Genomic DNA, 14,005 nt, shown 5'->3' with positions numbered 1-14,005 from the left:
TTATAGCTATAATAAAAATGAATTTTAACATGGATTTATTACCTATAAAACTAGGATAATTACTTAGTTCTAATTTAAGTATTCAAAGTAACAACTTAATTCTAATCTCACCCGCCAAAAGCCTTGTAGTTGAATTGACACCTCCCCGTGCACAAAGTACTTGGGGGGACTAAGGGAAAAGGATTCGAGCTGTGGGTTAACAACATATTTTAATTATCTCTCAAAAACAAAAAACAAAAGTTCTAATCTCACCCACAAAGTGATTAACAAATAGAAAGCAAGTAAATCTGTTGTGCAAGGTACACTCATAGTTAACACATCTCCAATACAAAGCTACAAAAATTCACATCTGAACACTTCTGATATAGCATTCAGATACAAATAGTGGACTAAATATTGCTAAAATAATCCTAATGAGTTTAATAACTAACTATGAGCATTTTTTCTATCCCTGGGAAGTGACAGCAAATTTTGGCACCGTTTCCAAAACAGAAATAAAAAATGCTTCACAGATCAATCACACGAGACAGCTTCTGGATCCGGTTCAATAGGAAGTCCCCTTGCTTGATAGTTGCTTGGTAAAGAGCATTCTTTGCATCTGGACGATTAGTCTCAAGAACTCCTGCAACTTTATCAATCTTGCAATGAAGCTTCCCAGCTGCAATAAAACGCGAGAGCTCCCTATAAAAGAGAGAGAGAGAGAGAGAGAGAGATGGATTAAAAACTGAATACACATCACTATCGCAAAAGAATATCTCAAACTCTATTAAATAATGGACAAATGACAAAGGACAAAATTTAACTACAAAATTGGTTGTACACCTTAAAGCTACAATTTTACTCAATATCTTTTTATCGAAGGTGAATTTTGACAAATCTATCATTAGATTAGATCTTTTTCTTATATCCTCTATACTTGCAAAATTTCTAGAAAATTAAAGATCAAAATTATGTTATCAATAAATTGTTTAAATTACAAGTTTTTGTAGTTTAAAATTATGTATAAAATATAAGCTTATAGATCATATAGTAATTAATATTCAATTAACACAAAATTTGACATGTGTATTAAGAGCGTAGAGAACATGCAAGACGAGGTGAAGTAGTTGGATTAAGGCATGTATTTCTATAGTTAAATTTTCAATTTTGGTCAATGGGTCTCCTACGGGTTTTTTTGGTACTTCTCATGGTATTCGCCAAGGGGATCCTTTGTTTCCACTTTTATTCCTATTGGTTGTGGAAGTGTTGTGTAGGTTGTTGAAGAGAACAAAAAATGGTAATTTTCTTTGCGGTTTTCAAGCGGGATCCCATAGACAAGGGGGTGTGCATATCTCTCATCTTCTTTTTGCTAACGAAACTATATTGTTCTGTGATGTTTCTAGAGATCAGTTATTATACATTCTGATGGTGCTGATCTTCTTTGAAGCTATTACGAGCCTAAAAGTTAATGTAAGAAAGAGTGAGATTGTTCCTGTTGGTGATGTTGGGAATTTGAATGCTTTGGCTTGTACCCTTTGTTGCAAGGTGCCTATGAGATATCTGGGCGTGCCTCTTGAGGCCCATTATAAGGATTCGTCAATATGGAATCCTATTATAGAAAAGATGGAGAAAAGGTTGTCTGGTTAGAAACAACTTTATTTGTCAAAAGGTGGCAGGCTTACTTTGTTAAAAAGTACTTTCTCAAGCCTTCCCACCTACTTTTTATCTTTGTTTACTATCCCTCAGGCTGTGGCATCTAGAATAGAAAGGATTCAGAGGAATTTCCTTTGGGGGACCTCAGAGGATGTTTTTAAATATCCTTTAGATGCTTGGGATAAGGTCTGTTTGCTAGTTGAGTGTAGTGGTTTAGGAATTCGGAGGATTGGGTTGTTTAACAAGGCCTTGCTTGGGAAGTGGCTGTGGTGTTTTGGGAAAGAAAGTAACTGATTATGGCGTCAGGTTGTAGCAGCCAAATATGGTGAGGCGAGAGGAGGCTGGTGTACTAGAGGGGTAAGAGGTTCACATGAGTGTGGGATGTGGAGGAGTATTAAGAAAGGAACAGAGAAGTTCTTTAGTCAAATTCTGTATAATGTTTTTGGCATGATCCATGGAGTGGGCCTATTCCTTTGAAGGAACTCTTTCCTACCATGTTTGCTTGCTCTCTATCCAAAGAAGCATAGGTCTCTAACTTGGTAGTATCTGCTTCAAAAGGAGGTAGTAGGAGCTGGAATTTACTTTTCCAACATGGTCCTCAGGATTGAGAGGCAGAAACTGTTTATTCCCTTTTTGAGCTTATTTATTCCTCTATGCCGAGGGGTGAGGGAGATGATCACCTGATTTAGAGAATGACTACGTCTGGGGTATTTGATGTGCGCTCTTTTTATAAGCTGTTGTTTGGTCCTAACACTGATGAATTTCCTTGGGAGTGCATTTGGTGTGCAAAGGTGCCTAAACAGGTGTCTTTCTTCTTATGGACAACAACTAATGATGGGATACTCACCATTGATAATCTTGTTAAGAGAGGTCAGTCATTGGTTAATAGGTACTGTTTATGCTGCTGCAATGGGGAATCAGTGGATCACCTTCTTCTTCATTGTAAATTTTCCCACGCCTTATGGTGTGAAGCTTTTGCAGTGTTTGGGATCTAGTGGGTAATGCCGAGGTCAGTTAGCTCTTTTTTCTTTATCTGGAGAAACTGGTTTGGAAAACATCTTTCAACCATTTGGAAGATGGACCTAGCATGTTTAATGTAGTTAGTTTGGCAAGAACGCAATACCCGCATTTTTAAGACAAGGAGAGAATATTAGATCACCTAAAATCTCTCCTCTTTGGTACTCTATTTCATTGGGCTCGTATTTGGGGGTGCATGAATTGTATTTCTTTATCTGAATTCTTAGTCTCTATTTCCTTTAGTTCTTGATTAGATTGTATTTGATTCTTGTTCAACGTGTTCACAATCGTGAACATGATGTTCAATTTTTTTCAATAAAAGTCTTATTACCTATTATAAAAATAAAAATAAATAAATAAATAAAAATATTTTCAAAATATATAGTAATTTTTTATTTTATTGAGTGAGGTTGTAGCCTACAACCAATTTTGTAGTTAAACTTTATCCTTAAATAATATACTATATATAATAAAAATTATGTCTTATATGCCGTAGTAACAAGTTGATGCACTCTCCTTAGGCGACCATGTGAGGAGGAAGTTGAAGAAGAATGGGGACTTTCATATCCTTTCAAAGGTTAAGGCACCTAGGCAAGTTTCTTTATTTATTTGGATTGTGACATGGGGAAATTTACTCACTTACCAGTGATAATTTGAGAAGAGGTTTTGCTATTGTCAATTGGTGTTGTATGTGCCTATGTAATGGGGAGATGGTGAATCATTAAGTGATTTTGTGCGAGAAGGCTTATCAGTTGTGGTGTTTTGTCTTTAGATCTTTTGGGATCTCTTGGATTTTAACAAGTAGCAAAATCAGTGCTAGAACTTTTTGGTTGAAGGAATTGGTTGGGAAAGCACTTGTCAGACATTTGGAATTTGGTACCGTTGTGTTTAATGTGGTGTGTGTTGAAGGAGCACAATAAACACACATTTGAGGATGTGGAAAGTTCGGTGATCAGGTACTTGCTTCATTTATTGGCTTTATGTTTGATTGGTCTCAGGCGTGAGACTTATGTCTAGTGATTCTCTTGATGTGATGATTCCCTTAATGTTTACAGATTCTCTCATCTCCCATATATACTTTCTGATTTTTTTTTCTCTTTCTTGTACTATTTGACTGCCTTGTGTTACTTATATATATATAAAAAAAAAAAAATCCAGACAGGCGTACATCATGCTTTTGCCATGTGGATTAACCATAATTATATTAAAATTATTTAGATAGTTTGCTACAGGTAAAATTCTATTGCTAAAATTTTAAAATACTAAAATTAAAATTTTGTTTGCCAAGAGTTTTAACAAATTAATGAAATTCCACATATTATTTTAGAATATTTATTCATCTACCATAATTTTTGCATGCATCACACTGTGCTTGCTTCATGTGACTCAATGTAAATGTTACATGTCATACGATGCGCTCTTATCATGTGGGCTACTAAGGGTCCATTTGGTACGTGTGTTTAAACAACAATTTTCAGTTTTTTTGGAAATACGTGTGGGTAAAAAATTGTGTGGAAATGTGTATAATGTTGTTTAAAAACTGAAAACATGTGTTTAAAATGGTGTATCAAACATGGCCTAATCATTTAAACAGGTTGTTCCAGATAAAACTCTATTAAAAAAAGTTTAAAAATATTTCTCAATTTAAATTTATCAAAAGTTCCAAAGAAATTTATAGGAAGTTTCATTATTTATTTTAAACTATACTCTGAGCAGCAGGTTGAGCGGCCGTTTCCGGATTCGTTGGTTTTTCCAATGATATCTGGTGAGAATGCGGATTGGTTAGAGAGGCCTTTTGAAGAGGCAGAAATTTTTTATGTCATTCAAAGTTTTCATGGTGATAAATCCCCTGGTCCAGATGGCTTCCCTATGGCTTTTTTCCAAGCTTGCTGGGGGATTGTTAAGCCTGATCTCATGGCTGTTTTTCATCATTTTTCTGCCATTGGTCAGTTTGAGAAAAGTTTAAATGCAACTTTTATTACTCTCATTCCTAAAAAACATGCGGCTAATGAGATTGGAGATTTTCGGCCCATTAGTTTGGTTGGAGGGGTTTATAAAATTATTGCTAAAGTCTTGGCTAATCGTCTCCGCTCGGTGATGGGGGATTTAATCTCAGCTTCTCAGAATGCTTTTGTGAGGGACAGACAGATCCTTGACCCTGTTCTTATTGCTAATGAATGTCTTGACAGTAGATTGAAGTCTGGGATGCCGGGGCTGATTTGTAAGTTGGATGTTGAGAAGGCCTTTGACCATGTAAACTGGAATTTTCTGCTGCAGATGTTAGAAAGAAGTGGATTCTCTACCAAATGGAGACAATGGATCCTCTTTTGTCTATCCACTGTCCGTTTCTCCATCTTGATTAATGGCTCTCCTTGTGGATTCTTTGGTAGCACTAGAGGCTTGAGGCAAGGTGATCCGTTGTCTCCTTTGTTGTTTGTCTTGGTGATGGAAGCTCTTGGAAGAATGTTGGATAAAGCTGTTCATGAAGGTCGCATGTCGGGTTTCAGTGTGGGTAACTTGGAGGGAAGATCCAAGGCGGTGTCTCATCTCCTTTTTGCGGATGACACTCTAATCTTTTGTGAGGCTGATTTAGATCAGATTTTGATTCTTCGTATGATTCTTATCTGGTTTGAGGCGGTGTCAGGTCTAAAGATTAACCTAGGCAAGTCAGAATTGGTTCCAGTTGGGGTAGTCAATCATATAGACCTTTTCTTGGTTGTTCTTGGCTGCAAGCAGGGCTCTCTCCCAATGAAATATCTTGGTCTTCCTTTGGGTGCTAAATTCAAGGATAAGACTATTTGGAATCCAATTCTGGAGAAAATGGAGAGGAGATTGGCGGGTTGGAAACGCTTATACTTATCCAAGGGAGGTAGAGTCACCCTAATCAAAAGCACCCTTTCTAATTTACCCACTTATTTTCTATCCTTATTTCCTATTCCTGCTAGTGTGGCTAACCGAATTGAGAGGCTCCAGCGGAATTTCTTATGGGGCAGTTTTGGAGATGATCCTAAAATTCATTTGGTTAAATGGGCTACTGTTTGTTCTCCTATTTCTTCGGGTGGCTTAGGGATAAGGAAGATAAGACTCTTCAATGAAGCTTTGCTTGGGAAGTGGCTTTGGAGATTTGGGATTGAGGAAGATGCCCTTTGGAGGCAAGTGATAGAGATAAAATATGGATGTATGTGGGGGGGCTGGTGTACCAGAGCTGTGATTGGCCCTTATGGTGTTGGTTTATGGAAAAATATCCATCAGGGATGGCCTTCCTTCTCTCGCCATATTCTATATGATATTGGTGATGGGTCTAGAGTGAAGTTTTGGCAGGACCGGTGGTGTGGAGAGACTTCTCTTGCTGTTAGATATCCGGACTTGTTCAGATTTTGCAGGAATAAGGATGCCAGTGTGGCTGAGCTTATGATGTCCACCAATGGTGTCCGCTTTTGGGATGTGAGATTCGTTAGGGGTGTGCATGCTCGGGATCTAGAGGCTATGTCTGATTTCTTGGAAACCATTTATGGTTCTTCTATAAGGGGGCTAGGTGAGGATAAAATGTGTTGGATTCCTAGCAAAGTTAAGGGTTTCTTGGTTAGTGATTATTATAGAATTTTAGTTGGCTCCGCCTTCTTTGGGTTCCCTTGGAAAAGTATTTGGAAGCAGAAGATTCCCTCTAGAGTTGCTTTCTTTGTTTGGACTGCTGCCTTAGGGAAATACTTGACGATTGATAATTTACGTAAAAGGAAGGTGTGGATTTTGGATTGGTGCTACATGTGTAAGAGAAATGGTGAATCGATTGACCATCTATTCCTTCATTTTCCTTTTGCTTCGGATCTATGGTCTATGGTTTTGGGTCTTTTTGGAGATTCTTGGGTTATGCCACACTCTGTTTTGGGGCTGCTGCGATGTTGGCAAGGCAGCTTTGGTCGTCATCGAAATGGTTTTATTTGGTCTATCATTCCTCATTGCTTATTGTGGTGCCTTTGAAGGGAGAGGAATAGTAGATGTTTTGAAGATTCTGAGAGATCTATTCCGGACCTCAAGCTTCTCTTTTTTAGAACTTTAAGGGACTGGTTGTTTGCTTTGCAAAATAAATCTTTCCCTTCTTTTATTGTTTTCCTAGACTCTTGCAATTTTTGTATTTGATTTCCTTTCCCTTGTTCACTTCCGGTGCACTTGGGTGTTCCTTTTTATCAATATATCTTATTACTTATCAAAAAAAAATCATTGATTCCCAACAAAATATATATATAATCATTTACCATATCTTTGTTTTAATAAAAACTTTATTATAAACCATGCTGTCACCTAACTTAAGACAGTTTTTTCTATCTATTTTATTATTCAATTTCAATGATATTAGTGAAATTTTTTATTTAATCTGTGTAGAGCAGTACTGCTAATTAGAATCTAAAATAGAACATTAATGGAATTTAAATACTTACAGATCAATGAACTCCACAGTAACTCCAAATGCCTTCGCCATTGCTTCAATAGTAACACTCTTGTAGGATTCCAAAAACTGTGAATAAACCACAATTCTGACCTCCCTCATAAAATACCGGAAGTGTGGCTGTAAATAGCGGTCCAATTTTATTTGCTCTGTCAAGCCAGCTGAAAATAAACCCCAAAAAGAACACAAAGGTTGAGATGCATAGAATCATACAAGTTATAAATAAATCAATCCGTACAGGTTGGAGTAGATCTGATCCCATATCACATAATATTCATAAAGCCCAAATGAGACAGGAAATGCTAAGGAGCTCAAAGTGTAACCCAGACCATGCAGAGAAACCAAAAGAACTTATTTCTCTAAACATATTCAATCAATATGAATGATTATGGGATATATTAGGTCTCAACTTACCAAATGCCACGAAAAATGATTTATATTGACAATCATATAGGGCGTTCAAAAACTCTGAAAGATAAGGGATTTTTTCAATTACTGTCAAGATCTCTGGAGCATCCACTACCTAAACAAAGATTAATCAGAATTAGTAAAATTAATAGCAGAGAAGTTGCTCAAAAATTGAAAAAGATTAAATCACATAAGTGATTTAAATTAAAACCATGCAGTGGGGAATACTTGTAAAAAAATTTCAGTTGGGAAACCCAAATACCTTCTGCTTCAGGGAAACTCTATCCAAGGATATAATGCTGGTAAGGACAGTGTAGAATATGAACTTGTCATAAGGAAAAAGTTCATAAGTTGTGAAGGTTGAAATAGAATCCAAAAATAGATCAGCTGCCTTCTTGAAGTTTCGAGTGGACATGCAGTACAAGCCTTCATATACCTTCAAACGGTTCTTCCTTTCCCAATCTCCTCCCTCTTCAAACAAGCTGGCACCATTGTATAAACAGTCATAATTCAATGATTCATGTGCCCAACTTTCAAAAAGACAACCACAGAATGTTACTGGCAATTTCATGGCATTACTTACCTCTTCGCTTTATCAATGCTTTTGGAAATTAGATCAAAATCCATGTAGAAAAATCCAAGCTGCAGTGTATAGAACACCAAGTCCATCTTTTGCCCTACTGCAACAGTTTTGCTTTCTGTCACCTTGAGTTGTTCCAATGCTTTCTCCTGGGTTCATGCGGGAATAAGTTAGATGTCAACATCCATTGTAAGCAGACAATGGTAACAATGCTTTCAAGAGCAATAAGTTATGATACTTATGTACCTTGTCACCAATTCGAATAAAATACAATGATTTTGCCAAATTAGCTTCTCGGACTTCACTTTCACCCAAGTTTTCTTGGGCATCAGCTATCCTGAATAAATTCCAACCAAATAGAATCACTTAAGTGAAAAAATAAATGGATTAATTAGTGATCCTAAGCACTTTGAATCCTAATAGGTACTCATGGTTCCAAAAAACAACAGACTCACTGATTGCTATTATTTGACATAATTTTAAACTATCATATTCTTTCATCAATGAGATCCACAACCAGCTGCTATGTACAGAACAGTATATTATCCAAAACAAGTGGTAGATAAGAAATTCAACCTTATTGACATACAGTAATTCTTTTAAACAAAAACATGACCATCACAGCAATCAGAAGTTAGATGAGTCAGCACAAGCGAACAACCAAGATGTGTGCATTTGGTTTAGCCTAATTCTGGCGCTATATAAAAGCTTATTTTCTTATTTACAGCTTTTTAGAGCCACACTTTTTTCTAGGTACAACTGTATTTTTACCCACTTTCATCGAATAAGACAATCCAAACACACACTAAAGTTCAGAACAAACCCGACCAATTCAACCTAATTAAAAATAAGTAAATTAGACCTTAATACATTCTTGTTACAATAGAATAATGCATTAAAATCAGGAGACAAATGTGCTCTCCTTGAAAAAGGAAATGTATCAGACAGACCAACAAGCAAAAGAACAAACATTGGAAACCACAAGTGATTGTCACTCTAAAAATGCATTGTGTAATAGGAGTTCATTTGCGTGGAATGCTGCTGGTGTATGACAAATTGGGGAATCTTTCAATGTGTACTCATGGTGGGTTAAAGTTTAGGAGGATTTGTGGATACAGGGTTTAGAAATTGTATGCAAAAGGATTGGGGCTCAAATTTACTAGGGTTTAATGAGTTTTTAAGGTTGTTTGATAGATAAAAGATGTGGGGCATTAGGGTTTTAATAGAGCAAGACTTAATTACAGTACTTCGGTACTGTTCCTTAAGTTCCCCCTTTTAAAATTCTGCCATGTGGATTTTTTCTCATGGGATAGAAGTGCATTTTTTAGTAAAGTAACCACATGGCTAAATCTTAAGAGAAGAACCTAAGGAACAGCACCTAAAATATTGTACCTAAGTTTTGTCCATTTTAATAAGTAGAAGGATGTGCTTGATTTAGGATTGTAGAGTAAAAGGAAAAGAGATAAATATATAGTGTTCATGGGTTGTATGAACAGTATCCATAAGCAGTAACACAAGAAATATAATAAGGAAGGAGACAGAAATAGAGAAAAAATGCACAAAGATCAACATTCCTCAATGCTCAAAAAAACTCGATATTTTTATTAATTAACCCCATCTATTCTTCGAGTAAATTGAGCATAAATATTTATAAGAAACATTTTCCAGCATTAGTAGTATTAACACTCTTAGTTTGACTAGTAAAACTAAAAACCTATAAAATTTCCAACTTGGGACTTGAAAACAAAAAACGTGATACACGTAGGATCTCCTGGAAAATAGAGGACTCAACTAAACTATCAAATACATTTAATTTTCAGGGTAGCAAAAATTACATTTTTGTCCCTAAATACAAAATTGGCCATAACTTATTAAATCAAAACCAAAATAAAACACTATTTTAACCATATGACACATATAACTAGAACTTTAAAACCACACTATTTATACTTCAATTGGATTTTACAAACTGACCCCATAAAATAAATCTTGAATAGACAAATTTGCAAAGTAATAAGTTATAACAAATCAACTATCCATGGCTGCATCAGCCACCCTGTTTAGGGTAATGGTACAATTTCTTAGGTGTCATACATTACGTTCCCCAATTAAATTCAACCATGTGGTTGTATTGACCAATGAACCACATAGTTGAATTTAATTGTCCTTGGGAAATATAACACTCTTTGTTGTAGTGGTCAATACAACCGTGTAAATGAATTCATTTGAAAATCTAAGGTAAAGCAACTACAGAATTTGTACATAAAATTTTGTCCTCTTGTTTGATGTGGACTATATGGAGGGAGAGGAACAACCAAACTTTTAATGACAAGTTCTTTTTTTTTAGTAACAAATTTATTATTGAAAAAGGATCTACCTCATGTAAACAGGAATACACAAACTAGTCCATTACTACTGAACTGAAATCTAGCTTCTTGAGAGGGTTATTCAAGAGGTGTCAAATCATATACCCAGTTAATATTCTATTTTAGATTTTGTTGATTCGCTTTCTCTTCGTAAGTAACAATTGGTGCTTGTATTTTTAGGGATATTTTGTGGATACACCCTATGTGCATAGCGTATCTCCTCTTTCTTAATAAAATCCTACTACTTGCAATAATAACTATTGCAGTTCATATTCTTGGTTCAATAATAACTATTGCAGTTCATATTCTTACAAACTATTGTTTATTCTTCATTCCATCAATATTCTATCAAAGTCCCTCCATGACATTCAACTCAACAACCAATAAGGAAATCATTTTCAAAAAATGAAGAATATTCATGCACTTGTCATGTTCATCAAAATTATTGAAGACACAGGGGAGCACAATTGTGAGGCTAAAACCATGTTTTAGTGCATTAAATTTGAAGAAGATTAAAGAAGGCACAAAAGTGTGACAATTGGTTTTAGCAATGAAAAGAGAAATATATTGCTTCAAATACTCAAAAAATTCAAAAAATGAGAGCATTCATGCACACAAGCATATGTGGTGCTCATCAAGCTGTAAAAGACACAAGGAAGCACAATTGTGATGCCAAAAGCCTGTGAATGCATTAAATTTGCAGAAGATTAAAGAAAGCATGATAATAAGGCGATTGGTTTGACCAATGAAGACCAATCCATCACTTAAACCACTCAAAGAACTGAAAAAATAAGCATTTTTTCCAACTTTTCATTAGGGCATAAATCTTGTCCCAATCATGCATGTCAAAACAACCTCCAGCAACTAAATAAATATATAATCTCAAAACTAGGAGGTTAAGTCACAACCCAACCCATCCCAATTACAATTAGGTTGAAAAGGCCCAACCTGAATACAATGCATTTAGTTAGAAATTCAACCATAGCTTTACTAGTCCGAAAACACCAATGTCCCTTCCACCCAACAAAAATATCTAAGGCTAAAAGACCATGTGAGTGCATTAAAACTAGTTTGAGCAATAAAAAGGGAATCCGGAATCCATTTCTTAACTACTCAGAAAACTAAAACATATAAAACTCTTCTACTTTCACATTAATGCTTTTAATCTTGTCCCTATCATGCATCTGAAAACTAGGAGATTAAACTGAAACCCATCCCATCCCATCACAATCCCAAGTTGGATGAAGAAGGCCCAGCCTGAATATGATGCATTTAGTAAAAATTTCAACCATGACTTTTCCAGTCCGGAAACCCCAACTCTTGTTCCCCACAGACCCCACCCCTCCAAAAAAATAAAAAAAAGCTCCAAGATCTTTGATTGAAGGGCTTCTAAATCCCCATAGACATTTGGCACAAGACCTATGTAGCTCCAACAATTTGGGGGTCTACAGTTCAATTTGGTACAAAATTCTATAACTTCTACATCCCCTTACTTTTCCACATATGTAACTGTAAACCCATTTTTTTTATTTTTTTGATGACGAGGAACCCCCTCAAGGTATGGATCAGTGGGACCACCCCTGAGGGGTAAACCATAAACCCTAGATGCCTACACACCCCCATTGAGCAGGCATTGGATAAATCACAAAATGCCTCCGCCAGGAATCGAACTAGAGACTTCTAGGTTTAAGTAACTGTAAACCCATTTGAAATTATCCAACCTTTACAAGTCTGGCCAGCCACTAAAATCTCCTTAGAATGAACATTCCACTACTTTTTTCTTTTTCCCTTATACGAATTGAACCCAGAAGGCTAGGACCTAAACCCCACCAATCAATGGAGCTGGAAAACACAGCTAAGAATCTCAATATTAAATACAGATACCCTAAACTTCATCATGAAAACTGATCCCTTTACCTTTCCCATTTCCACAATGTCCCTATTACCATCTTGCAGTAACATACAAGAGAAAAATCAAAATCCCACATGTTAAGATGAGGGTACTAATCGTGAACAAAAAACAAACGTGTTTGGTTGCTGAGAAATTTTTGCGAGAATAAGAACCACTAGAAACTTCAATCTCAAAGTGATACATGCAATTTCAGATTTAAAAAATAATAATAAATAATTAAACCCTAATACAACGGTTTCGCTACGTCAAAGTCGAATTTTAGTTATTTAGAGCCCAAAAAATCCAAAATTTTCTTTCTTTTCCCTTCATTCTCACAGCAACCAAACAAAAATTACGTCGAATTTTTTTTTTATATTTTATAAAATCTAAAATTAAATCAACCACAAGCTCACTTTTCGTCAAGCTTCTTGATCTCTTCGTCGATCTTGGCACGCATTGAGTCCAGAAGCCCCTGATCACTTTCCAACACCGAATCGGCCACTAGGGTTTCGTACAACGGAGCCATATCTACACAGAAACAAAAAAAAAAAGTAATGTGAGGTGGAATTGGAGGAATGACTCGGAGAGAATCGTTGAGGAATCGGCGGTGAGTTACCGTCAGATTTGACGGCGGCGAAGACCTCATCTTTGAGGCGGACCTTCTCGATGTCCTGGACATCCGGGTGCCTCAGGAGGAAGAGCTTGTGAGCGAGCACGAGGTGCGGTTGCTGAGTTCCCTCCTCGCTATCCATGGCGGCTGTCGACTCGTTGGCTGACTCACTGAGTCGTGAACGAGTTCGATGGGTTTTCTTTCTTTTTGGCTTTTTCGATTCTCTCTGACTATGGGTGTTTGTGCGCTTGGCTTGCTTGAGGAAGGAGGCACTGTGAAAAACAGAGAGAGCGCAGTCTTGTCACTTTTGGGAAGGATCGCTCCTATCCTACACGTCGCATTGTTAACTATATCAAATGCTACATGTAGTTTATTATTTTTTTTAATCTTTTTACTAGTCTTTTTTTTTTTAATTTCTTTTTATCAACAACAAATAGTTTTTTAGTTTATGGTGTGTACTCCATAATTATTACTCTTTCCATCGAGCGAATATACCAATTATTTTTTGTGTGTAAGCAAAATTCGAACCCAATAGTCAATTGTCCAAATTTATTACAACTAGCTTGTAACTCATGTGACTCCAAAAAAAAAAAAAAAATACATGTAAATCTTATTTGAATATTGTATATTTTGTATGGAGTTCGATATATGATCTATCTAACTATTGCTAGACTCTCTCTCTCTCTCTCTCTCTCTCTCTCTCTCTCTCTCTCTCTGTGAATATTTTGGTTTTGGTTTAGATGGGGCAATATTAAGATAAAATATTTTTTTTAAATTAATTTCAAAAATTCTTATTAATATAAGAAAAAAAGTACTTAATTTATTTTAAAAATATTATAATAAAATAGAAAATATAATGTAAATATTAGTTTTTTTTTTTTTTTTTGGGTGATTGGTATGGTTTTAGTTTATTTTTCCGAGCCCAACGTTAGAGTTTGTATAATAATTGTTATACTTAAACTACTTCTTAAATTAATTAGATAATAAATATATGGACAAATAACCAGCTCAAAGTTATTTCTTCTAACTCACTAGGTGTTTAGAAGACCATTCATGT

At 35.8% G+C, this 14,005-nt stretch overlaps 1 protein-coding gene across 1 annotated transcript; it reads right to left on the bottom strand.

The window, feature by feature from the left end:
- Nucleotides 1-236: 236 nt before the first annotated feature.
- On the bottom strand, nt 237-13,281 carry LOC115989734 (26S proteasome non-ATPase regulatory subunit 6). The gene is made up of 8 exons (XM_031113567.1): nt 12,955-13,281; nt 12,752-12,866; nt 8,328-8,418; nt 8,085-8,230; nt 7,764-7,983; nt 7,508-7,616; nt 7,086-7,254; nt 237-681 (listed from the first exon to the last, which is right to left on the bottom strand). Exons 1-8 carry the CDS (start codon nt 13,088-13,090, stop codon nt 507-509), a joined length of 1,161 nt encoding a protein of 386 aa, XP_030969427.1. The 5' UTR covers nt 13,091-13,281; the 3' UTR covers nt 237-506.
- Nucleotides 13,282-14,005: the final 724 nt, after the last annotated feature.

The sequence above is a fragment of the Quercus lobata genome, chromosome 5 (assembly GCF_001633185.2).
Source record: "Quercus lobata isolate SW786 chromosome 5, ValleyOak3.0 Primary Assembly, whole genome shotgun sequence".
Lineage (NCBI taxonomy): Eukaryota > Viridiplantae > Streptophyta > Magnoliopsida > Fagales > Fagaceae > Quercus > Quercus lobata.
This window is presented reverse-complemented; position numbering and strand designations above follow the sequence as displayed.